This window comes from Oncorhynchus gorbuscha, linkage group LG10, assembly GCF_021184085.1.
Source record: "Oncorhynchus gorbuscha isolate QuinsamMale2020 ecotype Even-year linkage group LG10, OgorEven_v1.0, whole genome shotgun sequence".
Classification (NCBI taxonomy): domain Eukaryota; kingdom Metazoa; phylum Chordata; class Actinopteri; order Salmoniformes; family Salmonidae; genus Oncorhynchus; species Oncorhynchus gorbuscha.
Genome location: NC_060182.1, coordinates 28,849,715 through 28,872,420, shown reverse-complemented (window position 1 = coordinate 28,872,420; position 22,706 = coordinate 28,849,715). Strand labels below are relative to the sequence as shown.

Here is a 22,706-nt window from a genome sequence, read left to right as displayed (position 1 = left end):
GTTCCCAAGAAAGCTAAGGTAACTGAGCTAAACTCACTTCCGTCATCATGAAGTGCTTTGAGAGACTAGTCAAGGACCATATCACCTCCACCCTACCTGACACAATAGACCCACTCCAATTTGCTTACCGCCCAAATAGGTCCACATACGATGCAATCTCAACCACACTGCACACAACCCTAACCCATCTGGACAAGAGGAATACTTATGTGAGAATGCTCTTCATCGACTACAGCTCGGCATTCAACACCATAGTACCCTCCAAACTCGTCATTAAGCTCGAGACCCTGGGTCTCGACCCCGCCCTGTGCAACTGGGTACTGGACTTCCTGACGGGCCGCCCCCAGGTGGTGAGGGTAGGCAACAACATCTCCACCCCGCTGATCCTCAACACTGGGGCCCCACAAGGGTGCGTTCTGAGCCCTCTCCTGTACTCCCTGTTCACCCACGACTGCGTGGCCATGCACGCCTCCAACTCAATCATCAAGTTTGCGGACGACACAACAGTGGTAGGCTTGATTACCAACAACGACGAGATGGCCTACAGGGAGGAGGTGAGGGCCCTCGGAGTGTGGTGTCAGGAAAATAACCTCACACTCAACGTCAACAAAACTAAGGAGATGATTGTGGACTTCAGGAAACAGCAGAGGGAACACCCCCCTATCCACATTGATGGAACAGTAGTGGAGAGGGTAGCAAGTTTTAAGTTCCTCGGCATACACATCACAGACGAACTGAATTGGTCCACTCACACAGACACCATCGTGAAGAAGGCGCAGCAGCGCCTCTTCAACCTCAGGAGGCTGAAGAAATTCGGCTTGTCACCAAAAGCACTCACAAACTTCTACAGATGCACAATCGAGAGCATCCTGGCGGGCTGTATCACCGCCTGGTACGGCAACTGCTCCGCCCACAACCGTAAGGCTCTCCAGAGGGTAGTGAGGTCTGCACAACGCATCACCGGGGGCAAACTACCTGCCCTCCAGGACACCTACACCACCCAATGTTACAGGAAGGCCATAAAGATCATCAAGGACATCAACCACCCGAGCCACTGCCTGTTCACCCCGCTATCATCCAGAAGGCGAGGTCAGTACAGGTGCATCAAAGCTGGGACCGAGAGACTGAAAAACAGCTTCTATCTCAAGGCCATCAGACTGTTAAACAGCCACCACTAACATTGAGTGGCTGCTGCCAACACACTGACACTGACACTGACTCAACTCCAGCCACTTTAATAATGGGAATTGATGGGAAATTATGTAAATATATCACTAGCCACTTTAAACAATGCTACCTTATATAATGTTACTTACCCTACATTATTCATCTCATATGCATACGTATATACTGTACTCTATATCATCGACTGCATCCTTATGTAATACATGTATCACTAGCCACTTTAACTATGCCACTTTGTTTACATACTCATCTCTTATGTATATACTGTACTCGATACCATCTACTGTATCTTGCCTATGCTGCTCTGTACCATCACTCATTCATATATCCTTATGTACATATTCTTTATCCCCTTACACTGTGTTTCAGACAGTAGTTTTGTAATTGTTAGTTAGATTACTTGTTGGTTATTACTGCATTGTCGGAACTAGAAGCAGAAGCATTTCGCTACACTCGCATTAACATCTGCTAACCATGTGTATGTGACAAATAAAATTTGATTTGATTTGATTTGAAGAAAGATGACTGAATAAATGCCTAATAGATCATTGGCTCATAATACCTGAAAGCCTTATGATCCACCCCCCTCCCTCCCCCAATTTCCAAAGGCTGGGCCTTAAATAGTGTATATGGGGTCATACAATAAGATTTGTAGTGATTCCTATGTTGAATATGTAAATAATATTTGCTGGTGTGTAGTAAGTAATGAGGAGCAACAGGCTTTGCACTTGACACATTTATGAAATAGCTTATTCCAGATACTAATAAGCATGCACCCATTAAGAATATTACTGTAAAAATGGTTTAATCCCCAAGGATTGATGAGGAATTGAAAAATTGTATGGTCAAGAGGAATGAGGCAAAAGGAATGGCAAATAAGTCTAGCTGCACATGTGATTGGCAAACATACTGTTAATTAAGAAATCGCATGACTAATAAAAGTAGGAAATTGTACTATGAAACAAAGATGAATCATATAAAGAATGATAGTAAAAAGCTTTGGAGCACCGAAAATGAAATGTTGGCAAAATGGCGAACTCGGCTCCATCTTTCATTGAATCAGATGGCTCATTCATCACAAAACCCACTGATATTGCCAACTTCTTTAATTATTTTTTTAATTGGAAAGATTAGCACATTTAGGCATGGCAAAAAATATTCTGAACTCTCACAGCCATGCATAACTGCACCAAATTATGAAAGACACACATTGTAATTTTGAATTACGTAAAGTGAGTGTGGAAAAGGTGAAACAATTATTGTTGCTTATCAACAATGACAAGGCACCTGGGTCTGACAGCTTGAATGGAAAATTACTGAGGATGATAGCAGACCATATTGGCACTCCTATTTGCCATCTATTTAATCTAAGCCTACAGGAAAGTGTGTGCCCTTAGGCCTGGAGGGAAGCAAAAGTAATTCCGCTACGCAAGAATAGCAAAGTACCCTTTTCTGGCTCAAACAGCCGACTAATCAGCCTGTTACCAAGCTTTAGTAAACTCTGGGAAAAATTGTGTTTGACCAGATACAATACTATTTCACAGTAAACAAATGAAAAACAAACACACTTATAGGGAAGGGCATTCAACATGTACTGTACAGCACTTACACAAATGACTGATGATTGCCTGAGAGAATGTTCGGATAAACAGATTGTGGGAGCTGTTTTGACATCAGTGCAGCTTTTGATATTATCGATGATAATCTGCTGCTTGAAAAACGTATGTGTTAAGGCTTTAAATCCCCTGCTATATTGTGGATCGAGAGTTACCTGTCTAACAGCACACAGAGGGTGTTCTTTAATGGAAGCCTCTCCAACATAATCCAGGAAGAGTCAGACATTCCCCAAGGCAGCTGTCTAGGTCCCTTACCTTTTTCAATCTTTAATAATGACCTGCCACTGGTTCTAAGTAAAGCCTGTGTGTCTATCTGTGTATGTGGATGACTCAATACTGTACACGTCAGCTACCACAGCAAGTGAAATCACTGCAACACTTACCAAAGGGCTGCAGTCATTTTCAGAATGGGTGGCACAGTGTAGTCCTAAATATTTTAAAAACTAAAAGCATTGTATTTGGGACAAATTATTCACTAAACCCTAAATCTCAACTCAATCCTGTAATGAATAATGTGGAAATTGAGCAAGTTGAGGAGACTAAACTGCTTGGAGTAACCTTGGATTGTAAACTCTCGTAGTCAAAACATATTGATGCAACAGTAGCTAAGATGGGGAGAGGTCTGTGCATAATAAAGCGCTACTCTACTTTGTCATGACGTTAGCCTGGGGGTATGTTTATGACAGTCATAAATACCCCTCCCCCTTTTTCCTCTCTCTACCCTACTGATATGACATTTGAAAATCCTTTGGTTAACATAAGAGATTCTGGGAACATCAGAAGGTGGGGGGAAATGAACCATATTCTGGTAATCCGACCACTTGAACATATGCGTTTGTACTTAATGAATATGATGTCAGTTCGGTTGTCAACTGAGACATTCTCATCAATGATAGGATGACATAAACTCTGCAGTGGAAAGTCTGCACATTGTAGTTATCGGATTCACATGGAATTGTTGTTCAATTGAAATGTTTGAATACAAAATTATTGGTGAAGAGATTAAATGTAATTTTAGCTTCCAAATGAGAGATTTGGGTTTTCATAAGGTTAGGGCTCTTCTCAATCAGTGGCCCGTCCCTATGAAGAGACATGGGTTATAAAACTGTGAAAACACACCCTTCTCCCTCCGCTATATAAAGACTTGACGAAAATGTAACCTCCTGTTCCGAGGATGTGAGGATGACGGTCTGATGTCAGAATGGTTCAGATAATAACTACAGAATGAAGCCAACCTCAGCATGAGCTTTGGTTGCGAATGGTATGAACTTTGAACTCTTATTCACTACAGAAGTGATACCTCCTAGCCGTTGAGTTAGCAACAGCAGCTGCAAACGTGGGCTAGGAAAGAACAGACAGAGTATCCCGTCTACCACACAACGACATTACTACAACGAATCTAATTTACCAGCAGAGACATTCTTCAAAGGACAAAGGACTCTGTTGGGCAACACGGCCTTCCATCTACCACCAACCTACCGAAGCGCAGCTCAGAGTAAATATTTATTGCATTTTCCTTTTCCAAATGGGCGGCAATTTAGAATGCATAAGATACTGTATTTACGATAGAGACATCAGTTCTCCCTTTGTTCCTCAGTCTTCCCGCTCTTTCACTCAAACCAATCCCCCTTTTCTTTGTGTAACCAACTGTCATATCTGTTCCTTCCGCTAGGGATGTTTTCCTTTATGATGTAATTTGTAATCAAGGTATGATTCATTCTGTGTATATGTAAAACTGTGTGATTAGTTAGGTATTTAGTAAATAAATAATTAAACCGAATTTTGTATTGCTGATTCAACTTGTTAGCCAGTGTTCGTGAAGATTTTACAACTTTCAGATGAGATTGAAATAAGGTGACGATTAATATTGACTGCTATTGATGTAAAATATTACTAGGTCTTTAAGAGTTTATTCGGAAGATAACTGCTCTATAAATATTATTTTGTGGTGCTCGGACTTTCTAGTTAATTACATTTACATGATTAGCTCAATCAGGTAATATTAACTACAGAGAAAGGATTTTATAGAATAGCATGTCATATCACTTAATCCCTCATAGCCAAAGACACGACAACTTTCTTAACATCGATATCAACAAGGCAGGTCCTACAGGCCCTAGTTTTGTCACATCGGGACTACTGTCCAGTTGTGTGGCCAGGTGTCACAATGAGGGACTTAAGAAAATTACAATTGGCCAAGAAAAGGGCAGCATCGCTGGGCCTTAAATGTACATAGAGAGCTAACATTAATAATATGGATGTCAATCTCTCCTGGCTCAAAGTGGAGATGAGATTGACTTCATCACTACTTGTATATGTTGAATGCCCTGAGCTGTCTGTTTAAACTACTAGCACACAGCTCCGACACCCATGCATATCCCATAAGACATGTCATCAGAGGTCTCTTCACAGACCCCAAGTCTAGATCAGACTTGGGAGGCGCACAGACCTACATAGAGACATGACACAAGGGAACTGTATTCCACATCAAGTAACTCATGCTAGAAGTAACATCAGGTTAAACAAACAGATAACAAAGACAACTTATGGAACAGCGAGGACTGTGAAAAGACAAACACACACGCATACACACACACATAACAACATATGTGTTATGCAGGTGAATGAGGACCCAAAAGCAACTTGGCGAAAACAGAGTCTTTAATCCAGTAAAGTAAATCTACAATCATAAAGCATAATTCCACTCGTAATGACGAGAGCAGACTGGAGACTCGATCATGAACTGCAGGTTGCCTCGGGAAGGCACTTGAACGTAGCAGACTCAGACACCTGCTCACCACGCAGCATCTGAGGGAAACACGACACGACAGGGCGATACACAGACACAGCACGGTGAACAATAGACAAGGATCCGACAGGGCAGAAACGGAAAACAAGGGGAGAAATAGGGACTCTAATCAGGGGGAAAGATAGGGAACAGGTGTGGGAAGACTAAATGATTGATTAGGGGAATAGGAACAGCTGGGAGCAGGAACGGAGCGATAGAGAGAAGAGAGAGAGGGAGGAAGAGAGAAAGAGGGGAACGAACCTAAAAAGACCAGCAGGGGGAAAACGAACAGAGGGAAAAGCAAAATGACAAGACAAAATAAGACAAAACATGACAATATGCACTATACACACACATACACATGGATCTTGTGTTGTAGATATATGATAGTAGTAGTGGACTGATGGCACAAAATGTGTTTTGAAATGTAATGTAATGTGTTTACTTGTACAGTACTGGTCCAAATTTTGGGCAGACCTATTCATTCCAGGGTTATTCTTAATTTTTTACTATTTTCTACATTGTAGAATAATAGTGAAGACATCAAAACTATGAAATGACAAAGGTGGAATCATGTAGTAAACAAAAAAGTGTTGAACAAATTCTTCGAGATAATTCAAAGTCGCTACCCGTTGCCTTGATGACAGCTTTGCACAGGCTTAGCATTCTCTCAACCAGCTTCATGAGGTAGTCACCTGGAATGCATTTCAATTAAAAGGGGTGCTGTCATGTTTTGTCATATATTGTCATGTCTTGTCCTTGTGCTTCCTCTTCTATTCGTTTCCCCCTGCTGGTCTTATTAGGTTCTTTCCCTCTTTCTATCCCTCTCTCTCCCCCTCCCTCTCTCCCTCTCTCTCTCTCTCTCTATCGTTCCGTTCCTGCTCCCAGCTGTTCCTCATTCTCCTAACTACCTCATTTACTCTTTCACACCTGTTCCCTATTTGGCCCTCTGATTAGAGTCCCTATTTCTCCCTCTGTTTCTGCGTCTGTCCTTGTCGGATCCTTGTTTGATGTTTGCTGTGCTGTGTTCTTGTTCCGTCGTGTTTTTGCCTTCTTCAGATGCTGCGTGTGAGCAGGTATCTATATCAGCTACGGCCTGCGCCTTCCCGAAGCGACCTGCAGTCTGCGGTCGCATCTCCAGTTGTTCCCCTCTACTGACTAAAGGATTTCAGTTTTCCTGTTTTGACTTTACCTGAGATATATCCAGGATTATCGTTTTTGGTTAAAGACTGGAATAAAGACTCTGTTTCTGTTAAGTCGCTTTTGGGTCCTCATTCACCAGCATAACAGAAGGATCCGACCAAGAATGGACCCAGCGACTACGGATTCTCTCTACTCTGCTGTCGAGTTCCAGGGAGCGATGCTAGGCAGACACGAACAGGAATTGTCTGCTGCTCGACATGCCGTTGAGACCCTGGCCGCCCAAGTCTCCGGCCTCTCGGAGGAGATTCACAATCTCCGCCTCGATCCACCGGTTACCTCCTGGGCTTCCGGGTCTCCGGAGCCTAGAATTAATAACCCACCGTGCTACTCTGGGGAGCCTACTGAATGTCGCTCGTTCCTTACCCAGTGTGATATAGTGTTCTCTCTCCAGCCCCACACGTACTCCAGGGGTATTGCTCGGATCGCCTACGTCATATCACTCCTTACTGGACGGGCTCGGGAGTGGGGCACAGCTATCTGGGAGGCAAGGGCTGAGTGTACTAACGAGTATCAGAACTTTAAAGAGGAGATGATACGGGTTTTTGATCGTTCTGTTTTTGGGAAAGAAGCTTCCTGGTCCCTGTCTTCCCTATGTCAAGGTAATCGATCCATAACGGATTACTCTATAGAGTTTCGCACTCTTGCTGCCTCCAGTAACTGGAACGAGCAGGCTTTGCTCGCTCGTTTTCTGGAGGGACTCCACGCTAAGGTTAAGGATGAGATTCTCTCCCGGGAGGTTCCATCCAGCGTGGATTCTTTGATTGAACTCGCTATTCGCATTGAACGACGGGTAGATCTTCGTCACCGAGCTCATGGAAGAGAGCTCGCGTTAACTGTGTCCCCCCCTCTCCCCGACACTACCATCTTTCCCCACGGACTCAGGTGTTGAGCCCATGCAGCTGGGGGGGTATTCGCATCTCGACTAAGGAGAGGGAACGGAGAATCACCAACCGCCTCTGTCTCTATTGCGGTTCCGCTGGTCATTTTGTCATTTCATGTCCAGTTAAAGGCCAGAGCTCATCAGTAAGCGGAGGGCGACTGATAAGCGCTACTACTCTGTCCTCTCCGTCAAGTACCTGTACTACCTTGCCGGTCCATCTACGCTGGACCGGATCGGCAGCTTCCTGCAGTGCTTTAATAGACTCTGGGGCGGAGGGCTGTTTTATGGACGAAGCCTGGGCTCGGGAACATGACATTCCTCTCAGACAGTTAGGGGAGCCCACGGTCATGTTCGCCTTGGATGGTAGTCCTCTCCCCAGTATATTATGTGAAACACTACCTTTAACCCTCACAGTATCTGGTAACCATAGTGAGACCATTTCTTTTTTGATTTTTTGTTCACCTTTTACACCTGTTGTTTTGGGTCATCCCTGGCTAGTGTGTCATAATCCTTCTTTTGATTGGTCTAGTAATTCTATCCTTTCCTGGAACGTTTCTTGTCATGTGAAATGTTTAATGTCTGCTATTCCTCCTGTTTCTTCTGCTCCCTCTTCACAGGAGGAACCTGGTGTTTTGACAGGAGGGCCGGAGGAATATCATGATCTGCGCACGGTCTTCAGTCGGTCTAGAGCCACCTCCCTTCCTCCTCACCGGTCGTATGATTGTTGTACTGATCTCCTCAAGAAGCGTTTTGCATCCGCTCCTATCCTTGTTGCACCTGACGTCACTAAACAGTTCATTGTCGAGGTAGACACGTCAGGGGGGGGGCGTGGGAGCCATTCTGTCTCAGCGCTCCCATACTGACGATGGGGTCCACCCTTGCGCATATTTTTCTCATCGCCTGTCGCCGTCGGAACGTAACTATGATGTGGCTAACCGCGAACTGCTCGCCATCCGTTTAGCCCTAGGCGAATGGCGACAGTGGTTGGAGGGGGCGACCGTTCCTTTTGTCGTTTGGACTGACCAAAAGAACCTTGAGTACATCCGTTCTGCCAAACGACTCAATGCGCGTCAAGCTCGTTGGGCGTTGTTTTTCGCTCGTTTCGAGTTCGTGATTTCTTATCGCCCGGGTACTAAGAACACCAAGCCTGATGCTTTATTCCGTCTCTTCAGTTCTTCTGTAGCGTCTACCGACCCCGAGGGGATTCTCCCTGAGGGGCGTGTTGTCGGGTTGAATGTCTGGGGAATTGAGAGACAGGTCAAGCAAGCACTCACTCACACTCCGTCGCCGCGCGCTTGTCCTAGTAACCTTCTTTTCGTTCCTGTCTCTACTCGTCTGGCTGTTCTTCAGTGGGCTCACTCTGCCAAGTTAGCTGGCCACCCCTGCGTTCGGGGTACGCTTGCTTCTATTCGCCAGCGGTTTTGGTGGCCTACTCAGGAGCGTGACACGCGCCGTTTCGTGGCTGCTTGTTCAGACTGCGCGCAGAATAAGTCCGGTAACTTTTTTTCTGCTTCTGCTCCTCCCCTTGCTGTGTCTCAGTCTGTCCCTAGTTGTTACTCTCCTGCCCTGTTTGGTCCTGATTGCTCTAACGCTTACAGTTCTCTACCCGTGTCTCATTTTTATAAGAGTAATAGCCCTAGATTCCCTCTTCATCGTCTCCCGTTACGGTCCTGAGGAGAGGAGTTGGGTTCTTTCTCGGGACGTGCTGGACCGTTTGTTGATCAATGATTTCCTCCGTTGCCGCCAGGGTTCCTCCTCGAGTGCGCCAGGAGGCGCTCGGTGAGTGGGGGGGTACTGTCATGTTTTGTCATATATTGTCATGTCTTGTCCTTGTGCTTCCTCTTCTATTCGTTTCCCCCTGCTGGTCTTATTAGGTTCTTTCCCTCTTTCTATCCCTCTCTCTCCCCCTCCCTCTCTCCCTCTCTCTCTCTCTCTCTCTCTATCGTTCCGTTCCTGCTCCCAGCTGTTCCTCATTCTCCTAACTACCTCATTTACTCTTTCACACCTGTTCCCTATTTTGCCCTCTGATTAGAGTCCCTATTTCTCCCTCTGTTTCTGCGTCTGTCCTTGTCGGATCCTTGTTTGATGTTTGCTGTGCTGTGTTCTTGTTCCGTCGTGTTTTTGCCTTCTTCAGATGCTGCGTGTGAGCAGGTATGTATATCAGCTACGGCCTGCGCCTTCCCGAAGCGACCTGCAGTCTGCGGTCGCATCTCCAGTTGTTCCCCTCTACTGACTAAAGGATTTCAGTTTTCCTGTTTTGACTTTACCTGAGATATATCCAGGATTATCGTTTTTGGTTAAAGACTGGAATAAAGACTCTGTTTCTGTTAAGTCGCTTTTGGGTCCTCATTCACCAGCATAACAGGTGCCTTGTTAAAAGTCCATTTGTGGAATGTCTTTCCTTCTTAATGCGTTTGAGACAATCGGTTGTGACAGGGTAGGGGTGGTATACAGAAGATAGCCAGCCCTATTTGGTAAAAGACCAAGTCCATATTATGGCAAGAACAGCTCAAATAAGCAAAGAGAAATGACAGTCCATCATTACTTTAAGACATGAAGGACTGTCAATCCAGAAAATTCCAAGAACTTTGGAAGTTTCTTCAAGTGCAGTCGCAAAAAAACATCAAGCACTATGATGAAACTGGCTCTCATGAAGACCGCGACAGGAGAGAAAGACCCAGAGTTACCTCTGCTGCAGAGGATAAGTTCATTAGAGTTACCAGCCTCAGAAATTGCTGCCCAATGCTTCACAGAGTTCAAGTAACAGACACATCTCAACATCAACTGTTCAGAGGAGACTTCATGCATCAGGCATTCATGGTCGAATTGCTGCAAAGAAACCACAACTAAAGGACACCATAAGAAGAAGAGACTTGCTTGGGTCAAGAAACATGAGCAATTGACATTAGACCAGTGGAAATCTGTCCTTTGGTCTGATGAGTCCAAATTTTAGATTATTGGTTCCAACCGCCGTGTCTTTGTGAGACGCAGAGTAGGTAAACGGATGATCTCCACATGTGTGGTTCCCACCGTGAAGCATGGAAGAGGAGGTGTGATAGTGTAGGGGTGCTTTGCAGGTGACACTGTCTGTGATGTATTTACAACTCAAGGCACACTTAACCAGCATGGATACCACAGCATTCTGCAGCGATACGCCATCCCATCTGGTTTGCGCTTAGTGAGACTATCATTTATTTTTCAACAGGATAATGACCCAAAAAACCTCCAGGCTCTATAAGGGCTATTTGACCAGAAGGAGAGTGATGGCGTGCTGCATCAGATGACCTGGCCTCCACAATCACATGACCTAAACCCAATTGAGATGGTTTGGGATGAGTTGTACAGCTGAGTGAAGGAAAAGTAGCACCTGCTCAGTATATGTGGGAACTCCTTCAAGACTTTGAGAAATTCATTCCAGGTAAAACTGGTTGAGAGAATGCCATGAATGTGCAAAGCTGTCATCGAGGGTGGCTACTTTGAAGAATCTCAAATATAAAATATATTTTGATTTATTTAACACTTTTTGGGTTACTACATGATTCCATATGTGTTATTTCATAGTTATGATGTCTTCACTATTAATTTACAATGTAGAAAATAGTAAAAATTAAGAAAAATCAATGAATAAGTAGGTGTGTCCAAACGTTTGATATATATATATATATATATATATATACAGTTATTTACATACACCTAGGTTGGAGTCATTAAAACTATAGTTTTGGCAAGTCGGTTGGGATATCTACTTTGTGATATCCCAATGACACAAGCAATTTTTCCAACAATTGTTTACAGACATTTCTGGGTCAGACAACTTCTGGGTCAGAAGTTTAAATACACAAAGTTGACTGTGACTTTAAACAGCTTGAAAAATTCCAGAAAATTATGTCATGGCTTTAGAAGATTCTGCCGGGCTAATTTACATAATTTGAGTCAATTGGAGGTGTACCTTTGGATATATTTCAAAGCCTACCTTCAAACTCAGTGCCTCTTTGCATGACATCATGATCAAAAGAAATCAGCCAAGACCTCCACATGTTTGGTTCATCTTTGGAGCAATTTCCAAACGCCTGAAGGTACCACGTTCATCTGTACAAACAATAGCACGCAAGTATAAACACCATGGGACCACTCAGCCGTCATACCGTCAGGAAGGAGATGCATTCTGTCTCCTACAGATTGGACTTTGGTGCGAGAAGTGCAAATCAATCCCAGAAAAACAGCAAAGGACCTTGTGAAAATGCTGTAGGAAACAGGTACAAACGTATCTATATCTACAGTAAAACGAGTCCTATATCAACATAACCTGAAAGGCCGCTCAGCAAAGAAGAAGCCACTGCTCCAAAACCACCATAAAAAAGCCAGACTAACAACTGCACATGGGGACAAAAATCATACATTTTGGAGAAATGTCCTCTGGTCTGGTGAGACTGTTTGGCCATAATGACCATCGTTATGTTTGGAGTAAAAAGGGGGAGGCTTGCAAGCTGAAGAACACCATCCCAACCTTGAAGCACGGGGGTGGCAGCATCATGTTGTGGGGGTAAATTGCTGCAAGAGGGTCTGGTGCACTTCACAAAATAGATGGAATCATGAGGCGGGAAAATTACGTGGATATATTGAAGCAACACCTCAAGACATCAGTCAGGAAGTTAAAGCTTGGTTGCAAATGGGTCTTCCAAATGGACAATGACCCCTAGCCTACTTCCAAAATTGTGGCACAATTGCTTAAGGACAACAAAATATATGTATTGGAGTGGCCATCACAAAGCCCTGACCTCAAACCTATAGAAAGTTTGTGGGCAGAACTGAAAAAGCGTGTGTAAGCAAGGAGGCCTTCAAACCTGACTCAGTTAAAACAGTTCAGTGAAGAGGAATGGGCCAAAATTCACCCAACTTATTATGGAAATGTCGTGGAAGGCTACCCCGCAACCTTTGACCCAAGTTAAACAATTTAAAGGCAATGCTACTAAATACTAATTGAGTGTATGTAAACTTCTGAACCACTGGGAAGGTGATGAAAGAAATACAAGCTAAAATAAATCATTCTCTCTGCTATTATTCTGACATTTCCCATTCTTAAAATAAAATGGTGATCCTAACTGACCTAAAACAGGGAATTATTACTAGGATTAAATGTCAGAAATTGTGAGTAAATGTATTTAGCTAAGGTGTATGTAAACTTCTGACTTCAACTGTATATAAATACACACACTACCGTTCAAAGGTTTGGGGTCACTTAGAAATGTCCTTGTTTTTGAAAGAAAAGCTATTTTTTTGTCCATTAAAATAACATTAAATTGATCAGAAATACAGTGTAGACATGGTTAATTTTGTAAATGACTATTGTAGCTGGAAACGGCTGATTTGTTATGGAATATCTAGATAGGCGTACAGAGGCCCATTATCAGCAACCGTCTCTCCTGTGTTCCAATGTCACGTTGTGTTAGCTAATCCAAGTTTATCATTTTAAAAGGCTAATTGATCATTAGAAAACCCTTTTGCAATTATGTTGGCACAGCTGAAAACTGTTGGTCTGATTAAAGAAGCAATAAAACTGGCCTTCTTTAGCCTAGTTGAGTATCTGGAGCATCAGCATTTGTGTGTTCGATTACAGGCTCAAATTGGCCAGACACAAGGACCTTTCTTCTGAAACTCGTCAGTCTATTCTTGTTCTAAGAAATTAAGGCTATTCCATACAAGAAATTGTTAAGAAACTGAAGATCTCGTACAACGCTGGGTACTGCTCCCTTCAGAGAACAACGCAAACTGGCCCTAACTAGAATAGAAAGAGGAGTGGGATGCCCCGGTGCACAACTGAGCAAGAGGACAAGTACATTAGAGTGTCTAGTTTGAGAAACAGACGCCTCCCAAGTCCTCAACTGGCAGCTTCATTAAATAGTACCTGCAAAACACCAGTCAATGTAAACAGCGAAGAGGAGACTCTGGGATGTCCAGTTTCTGTGTTCTTTAGCTTATCTTAGTCTTTTATTTTTATTGGCTAGTCTGAGATATGGCTTTTTCTTTGAAACTCTGCCTAGAAGGCCAGCATCCAGGATGTAGCAACTACAGATTGCCCCTTTAAATCTATCAAAGCGTGCAAGTTTGGGCAAAAGCTTGTCCATTAGGACTATGGATTTTTATGCAGCTGTTGCAAGAGCACTTTTTCACTGGCTGTCCACTGGTTTCAAAAACGAATGATAGGCAGCTTAATAAACTTCTGTAATTCAACCATTATTGGATTCAAATACAAATGTAGATTTGTGAACAGCCATTCACAACAACCACAGTCCATACAGTGCAAATAGCTAAATGAGAGAGCAGCAGTGTGATTCACATCAATGCTATGTAGATACCAATAATTAATAAGTGAGATCTGTAACGCCGTAGACTTCACCACTGCTGTCACCCTTACCTCCAAGCGTTTATTCAAGGTGAATAATCTTTGGATGCCGACAGCAGTCACACTATTGAATGACATAGCTTGGACTGTATGCCTACAAAACTCTATTCCTGCACTTTTCCCTCGATCCATCAAACACATTTGGTGTGTCATCATAGTGGTCTCTGACTTGTGGTCAGACTTTCTCAGGTGGAACAAACTTAAACTTGCGCCTTTTTCAATGCTGATTTGAATGTTATTGAGAAAACAGAGAAGTGTCAAGGATTTTTTTTTTGCAAACATCCTTTCTGAATTTGAAAGTAATCGTTGAAGTAATCATCTAGTTTTTCTAAAGTATCTGTAATCTGATTACAATATTTTTGCTGGTGATGTAACGGATTACAGTTACCATTTTTTTGTAATCCCTCTTTATAGATGGCCATTGGTTTATAAAATACCTTGTAACAGCCTAACTACATTCCTTAATGTTTTGGCTGTGGCCAATGGCTACATTAAGGAACTGGCAGTCTCAGTCTCTCCCTCGCTCTCTGTTTTCTTTTATTGAATTCAATATACAAGCTTCTGTGTTTGTCAAAGAACGATGCTGGGACTAGTTTCTGTGGATGCGGATAGAGTTCCAGCATTGTGATTTGTTTGACGGTGCCACACGCATATGCGTATCTTTCTGCCAAGAAGTGACAGGGTTTTTTTGCGAATGAAATAAGCAGGACTTTCCAGCCTTCAGTGCGGTGTCTATGAAATGTAATCTGCCACCAGAGTCACTTGTTACTACAATTTATAAACTCACCCGCTGGGCTGAAGAGGTTGAGATTCATAAGTAAATTAAACAATTACAAGACATTGACAGTCCTGGATTGACATTTATTGTAATACTTGATGATGTTTAGTAAAAAGCACAGTATAAATGTCTAGTAGATGGCTATTGGCTTACCTACCGTATGTTATAAAAGATAATCTAATGACTTGTTAGGCTATATTGCAAGTAGCCTACTGTCTACAGCGCATTGGAAAGTAATTCAGGCCCCTTTCCACATTTTGTTACGTTACAGCCTTATTCTAAAATTGAATAAATTGTTTTTTTCCCCTCATCAATCTACACCCAATACCCCATAATGACAAAGCAAAAATAGTTTTTTATACATTTTTGCAAATGTATTGCAAATAACATTTACACAAGTATTCAGACCCTTTATTCAGTACTTTGTTGAAGCAATTCTGGCAGCGACGCAACAACCCTGGCACACCTGTAATTGGAGAGTTTCTCCCATTCTTCTCTGCAGATCCTCTTAAACTCTATCAGGCTGGATTGGGAGCGTCACTGCACAGCTATTTTCAGGTCTCTCCAGAGATGTTCAATCAGGTTCAAGTCCGGGCTCTGGCTGGGCCACTCAAGGACATTCAGAGAGTTGTCCCGAAGCCACTCCTGCGTTGTCTTGGCTGTGTGCATAGGGTCGTTGTCCTGTTGGAAGGTGAACCTTCGCCCCAGTCTGAGCTCCTAAGTGCTCTGGAGTAGGCTTTCATCAAGGATCTCTCTGTACCTTGATCTGTTCATCTTTCCCTCGATCCTGACTAGTCTCCCAGTCCCTGCCACTTAAAAACATCCCTACAGTATGATGCTGCCACCACCATGCTTCACCACAGGGATGGTGCCAGGTTTCCTCCAGACGTGACACTTTGCATTCAGGCCAAAGTGTTCAATCTTGGTTTCATCAGACCAGAGAATCTTGTTTCCTCTGATCTGAGAGTCCTTAGGGTGCCTTTTGGCAAACTCCAAGTGGGCTGTCGTGTGCCTTTTACTGAGGAGTGGCTTCCGTCTGGCCACTTTACCATAAAGGTTTGATTGGTGGAGTGCAGCAGAGATGGTTGTCCTTCTGGAAGGTTCTCCCATCTCTACAGAGAAACTCTGGAGCTCTGTTAGAGTGACCAATTGCTCGGGCAGCTAGCTCTAGAAAGAGCCTTGGTGGTTCCAAACTTCTTCCATTAAAGAATTATGGAGGCCACTGTGTTCTTGGGCACCCTCAATGCTGCAGACATTTTTTATACCCTTCACAAGATCTGTGCCTCGACACAATCCTGTCTCGGAGCTCTACAGACAATTCCTTCAACCTCATGGCTTGGTTTTTGCTCTGACATGCAGTGTCAACTTTGGGACTTTATATAGACAGGTGGGTGCCTTTCCAAATCATGTACAATCAATTTATAAAAACATCTCAAGGATGATCAATGGAAACAGGATGCACCTGAGCTCAATTTCGAGTCTCATAGCAAAGGGTCGGAACACTTATGTAAATAAGATATTTCTGTTTTTATTTTTAATAAATTAGCACAAATTCTACAAACCTGTTTTTGATGTGTCATTATGGGGTATCGTGTGTAGATTGATGAGGAACAATTTTTTAGAAGAAGGCTGTAACATAACAAAATGTGTTAAGAGTCAAGGGGTCTAAATACTTTCCGAATGCAATGGATATATATCACTGTATATACAGTGATGCACATATATTTATTTATTTTTGTTAATTTCAACCATAAAATATGGTCTTTGTCGTGACTGGGTGTATTGGTACACCATCCAAAGGGTAATTAATAACTGCACCATGCTCGAAGTGATATTCGATAGGTGGCTTTCCTTGCGAACCTCCCTGGTTTGTGTGGTTAAATCTGTGTTTAAAATTCACTGCTCAATTGAGTAACCTTACAGATAAGTGTATATGTTGGGTACAGAGATGTGTGGGGTATAGAAATCATGTTATACACTATCATTGCACACAGAGTGAGTCATTTTTACTCCTGAACTTATTTAGACGTGCCATAACAAAATTGTTGAATACTTATTGATTCAAGAAATGTCAGCTTTTCATTTTGTATTAATTTGTAAACATTTCTAAAAATCACAGTTCCACCTTGACATTATGGGATATTGTGTGTAGATCAGTGACACAAAATCTAAATATAATCCATTTAAAATGCAGGCTGTAACACAACAAAATGTGAAACATTAAAGAGGTGTGAATACTTTCTGAAGGCACTGTATCTGTCCCAGACAGCACTTCATGCCATAATGTTGCTTCTCGCAGTTAGAAATAGGGTTGTTCCACAAAATGATATTGATATTTTAAGTAAAAAATTGTGCACTAGTTATTTTGTTACATTGACAAAGTAATTTCTGAATATTATAATTTTTATTAATTTATTCATGTCTGTCCCTCATTTTAAGGTCAACCCTGTTACGGGAACTGAACTCTCATTTTATTATGGTGAAACTATTCCTTTTTAAACATCTTATAGTGAAATAATAGTGTAAAAGCAGGTGAGGTTGTTCAACACTTAGAAAGAGAGGTTCCAAAACGGTTCTTTAGCTGTCCTCATAGGATAACCGTTTTTGTTTCCAGGTAGAACCCTTTTTGGTTTCAGGTAGAACCCTTCTCACAGAGGGTTGTACATGTACATTGAACTCAAAAGGGTTTTACCTGGAACCAAAAGGGTTCTACTTTGAACCAAAAAATTGTTTGTCAAATGGTTGTCTTTTGGGGACTAATGAAAAACCTTTTTAGAGTTTAGATATCAATTTTTCTCAAAGAGTGTACTCTTATTGGCCATTTTCTGGTGTTTTGTGGTGGAAATTTGAGCATAACAAGTCGTGAAGCTTGCATTCAATTGCCACCGCCTGTTGCACACAACAAGCTTCCATTCCCCAGTCACAAGGAGATTTATGGCTAATTTAAGATGAAATCGTCAACCCTGTTACTCAAAAGGCACCCACATCTCAAAAGGCACCGAATCGGTAGATCGACCCAATAACGTCCTACTCTCCTACTGTCTTTCTGACTATTCTAGCCTTGACAAGCCAAATCCAACTCCACTCCTTCAAGTAGGACTATTATTCACTTAACAGTGGAATGCTTAACAGGATAGGAATACAAATGAAAGAGTTTTAAAATAGCATGCTCATAAACAGAGGAGAGAAGTTTTACCTGATGTGTCTCCATATGGCTTTGGTGGTTTGACAGTCTCCCCTAGACTGACACTGGCCTTGGTGGTGCTCAGCCTTCTGGGGTGAGGGGTGGTCACCACTGCGAACGTCCTCTGGGGGCTCTTGGTGGTTGTGGTGGTGGTGGTGGCCATGGCAGTGGTCAAGGCCTTGGTGGACAGTGTGGAGTTGGCCGCCGTTTTACCCTCACCATTCTCAAAGTTGTCCTCTGTCCCCGTGGGTCCCCAGTCGATATATCCGGCCACCGTCGTGGTCCTGCCGTCCTGAGATTTGTCATCGCTGTCCCATTTCAGCTGCCTCCTCGCCCTCAGTAACAACCTCACCACGTCTGTTTTGTGCCCCATGGGAAGATCTAGCACCGCTGCTAAATCTCCCACCTCGGTGGATGTGTATTTCAACCAGCACTCCTTACATGGCTGTCCTTTATGTGCCAGTCTCCTGTGCTTTTGACCCCTGAACTTTGGCCCTGGCCCTCCCATATTGGCTGGCGGTGGGACGGGGTTGAGGAGACGGCGCGCCGGCGGCCTCACTGTCCTCCAATGGAGCATGTTGGGAGTATCCCAGAGGGGTGCCGAGCGGGGCCGGGGACGAGGCACAGGTTTGGGGATGAGCTTGATTCCTAGGCCCTGACTGAGGGGGCTACACAGGGAAAAATCCAGGGTGAGGTGGGTCATGGCCAGGAGGATCCACACCCGAAGCCCTACACAGCTCCCCGGCCGTAAAGCCGACATCTGACTGGGGAAAAAAGGACAGAGGAAATTTTAGATTTCGCATTGGTTCACATTTAAAACCAAAAGGGATAGTAGTAGTTTTGTAGATGAAGGGTTGGTTTCCCAGACATGGATTCAGCCTAGTCCTGGACTAAAAAACACTTTCTATGGATTGAACATGTTTTTTAGTTCAGGACTAGACCTAATCTACATTTGAAAACCATCCCAAAGTGCTTTTTAACTGTGAGATTGACACCACTGAAGTTATGTTGTTGGAAATCTAATTACCTAGACGATGAAACTGTTCTAAAATGTATGTCGATGTAACATTGTGTAGGTCTGCATCTGTATTCCGCACTGACCTGCTTCTCAGGCAACTTTCTGCTGTCTGACTAAGTCAACTCTGGCAAATTTAACTCCGATAATAATTTGTTTAGCGGAGCACCTGACATTACAAAGGTCAAACACAAAATAAATGGTGTAATTCATTTTCAAAGATTACGGCTTTAACCTCTATTGCTATGTCCTGTCAAACGCAGCAAGGATTTATCCTTGATTTTAGAGGTTTACTTTTTCAATCCCGCCATGATTAACTGTCGAAGGACAAGGTCAGCCCTATTTTAGCTGATCATAATATTCAGTATAATCATATAGTATAGAATGTCATCTTGATTCGCAAAGGGCAATTTGAATATGCTGCGAGAGCACTGAAAGACGTCATATAATATAAAGTCAGAGTTAGACATGTCTTGAAGTGAATATGATATTGAATATGAAAACGTAAAGCATACACAGCGAGGTGACTTTGTGCTTATAAAATATCAACAACAGACTTCAAATCACTTCCTTATATGGGTATGTCTCAAGGGAGGGCATGGTGGTCATATTGGCAGATTTTAACATTTTGTTTTTGTTGTTATTGATATCTGTAAACAGGACACCGCCCCACTACTACCTTTTACATTAAAATGAATACATTTTGTATCACTTTAGTCATGATCGTCATTAAAACTGAATTCATACTAGTATTGTCTCAACAAAAAGAGTCATTTAAAACCTTTACATTTTAACAACTGTGAAATTGTACCCTGTTCGCACACCTTTGCTTATTTCACAATCCTGACTAGAACATAAAGAAGAATTGATCTGCTGAGTGCAACCTTCTATGACCACGATGTGACAAAGCAAAACTTGATTCCAGAGGGAACAACCTCATCATGAGGTATCTCTAATCGTTATTGTTCTTGGTCAATTTATGTCAGCACCAAGGCGTTGCAGAACAAAGCAGGTATTGTAGTGAATAGGTACACTGTCGTAAGGGGACATTACATTTTCAAGACAATCAACAACTTACAACAACTCATTTCGTATCATGACTTCAAAACAATGTTTCAGTACTTTAGGGTTAATTGCTTTAACCTTTCCATCTTTCCATGGACCACCTTTTTAAGGAGCAAATGTACAGTTGAATTGCACAACTAAATCAGGACTACTGTAAACAAAGTCACGTTAAAAGAGGCAACCACCCACCCACTGAATCATGAGACTGTAAACATAGTGAAAGTAGAATGAGACTCTGCACACTAACCAGCAGTTGTTTTCCATGCAAGTTTTTAGAATCACAGTCATCATCAAACATCAAAAAAGCAAAAATGCACAGTGGAGGAAAAATAACTGTAATTCATTGTGTGAGGTCCTTTTGAAGTTCTGAGAGAATACATCAAGTGTCTCATTGGAAGTCCCATATGGCGGCGCACAGTTGGCCCAGCATCATCCCGGTTAGGGGGGAGTTTGGCCGTCATTGTAAATAAGAATTTGTTCTTAATTGACTTGCCTAGATAAATAAAGGTTAAATACAAAATAAATGGTCATGTGTGGTGACTTGGATTGGTCCTGCTCTCAAGCCAAATTGTGTTAACTTCCTAAAAAATACACTTGAAGTGAATCCATTCTCACCTAAGACTATTGACTGAGGGCTCTGGAATGAGTATAATCTCCAATAAGGGAAGCAGTTGTTTCCCGTCCTGAGTAATATCGATTCTAGCAGGGGATGGGAATGTTTAATGACCACCTTGGTTCAGCATGTACCCCACTGCTCTACTGGGTTCCAACACAGCCACAGGGAAGATTGTTCTGTTACAGCCCTATCTGAGTGTGAGTTATCATGAGTATTAAAGGGAAAGGGTTGTTGTACAGATGTAGGATCTTAATTTGCAGGAATGCAGGACATTTAGAACATGTTGTGTATTTGAAGTTTAAAAATAATTCTGAAGTTTGTCATTTCCACTTTGACATTTTTGACAGATTTTCCTTTATGAAAAATGTATCAAACCCCTACAAAAAATGTCCATGAATTATACACATAATAATTCACATTTTGTGTTGCTGCAGGATTCTTTTCCTGCTGCAGCAAACTGGCTCAGATTAAGATCCTACATCTGTAGGTCTAATGGTTGCCATATCTAGCCACATTCCCTGTTAAAGTCGGTCATATTGATCACCTACTGTGCCGTAATCAGGAATGTGCTGCTCTGTGAAAGCAGTAAGGTCATTGTAATTGGGGATTGTAAACAGGTAAGTTAAGTTGCTAGCTAGCATTAAACTTATCTTACAAAAAAACAATTACAATCACTAGTTAACTACACATGGTCGATGATATTACTAGATATCATCTTGTCATGTTTGTCATTTATTGTCATGTCTTGTCCCTGTGCTCCCCATGCTATTCGTTTCCCTCTGCTGGTCTTGTTTGGTTCTATCCTTCTCTCTCCCCCTCCCTCTCTCGCTCTCTCTTCTCTCTGTCGTTCCGTTCCTGCTCCCAGCTGTTCCTATTCCCCTAATCATCATTTAGTCTTCCCACACCTGTTCCCGATCCTTTCCCCCTGATTAGACTCCCTATTTATTCCTTTGTGATCCGTTCCTGTTCCGTCGGTTCCTCGTATTGTATTCACCATGTTGTGATTGCGTTTCGCCCTGTCCTGTCGTGTTTTTTGCCGTGATTGTGTATCACCCTGTCCTGTCGTGTTTTGTGCCTTCATCAGACGCTGCGTGTGAGCAGGTGTCTCAGTCGACTACGGCCTGCGCCTACCCGAAGCGACCTGCAGTCTGTGGCCGCTTCTCCAGTTGTTTTCCCCTCTACAAATCTAGAGGATGTCAGTTATTCCGTTTTGAACATTATTAAACTCTGTTTCTGTTAAGTCGCTTTTGGGTCCTCTTTTACCTGCATGACAGAAGGAACCGACCAAGGAATGGACCCAGCGACTTCAGACGCTCGTTACACTGCCGTCGAGTTCCAAGGAGCCATGCTCGGCAGACACGAGCAGGAATTGTCTGCTGCTCGCCATGCCGTGGAGAACCTGGCCGCTCAGGTTTCCGACCTCTCTGGACAGTTCCAGAGTCTACGTCTCGTGCCACCTGTTACTCCCTGGCCTGCCGAGCCTCCAGAACCCAGGGTTAATAACCCACCTTGCTACTCCGGGCAGCCCACTGAGTGCCGCTCCTTTCTCACGCAGTGTGAGATTGTGTTCTCTCTCCAACCCCACACATACTCTAGAGAGAGAGCTCGGGTTGCTTACGTCATTTCACTCCTTACTGGCCGGGCTCGAGAATGGGGCACAGCTATCTGGGAGGCAAGGGCTGATTGCTCTAACAGATTCCAGAACTTTAAAGAGGAGATGATTCGGGTTTTTGACCGTTCAGTTTTTGGTGAGGAGGCTTCTAGGGCCCTGGCTTCCTTATGCCAAGGTGAACGGTCCATAACGGATTATTCCATTGAGTTTCGCACTCTTGCTGCCTCTAGTGAGTGGAACGAGCCGGCGCTGCTCGCTCGTTTTCTGGAGGGACTCCACGCAGCGGTTAAGGATGAGATTCTCTCCCGGGAGGTTCCTTCAGATGTGGACTCTTTGATTGCTCTCGCCATCCGCATAGAAC

At 43.1% G+C, this 22,706-nt stretch overlaps 1 protein-coding gene across 1 annotated transcript in view; it reads right to left on the bottom strand.

Annotated features, from left to right (window-relative positions):
• Positions 1–22,706, bottom strand: part of LOC124045081 (adherens junction-associated protein 1-like) — a 94,419-nt gene that overhangs the window by 25,835 nt on the left and 45,878 nt on the right. Inside the window, exon 2 of the mRNA XM_046364313.1 lies at positions 18,050–18,801. Within this exon, the coding sequence (XP_046220269.1) occupies positions 18,050–18,801 (752 nt within the window). The remainder of the gene's footprint in view (positions 1–18,049; positions 18,802–22,706) is intronic.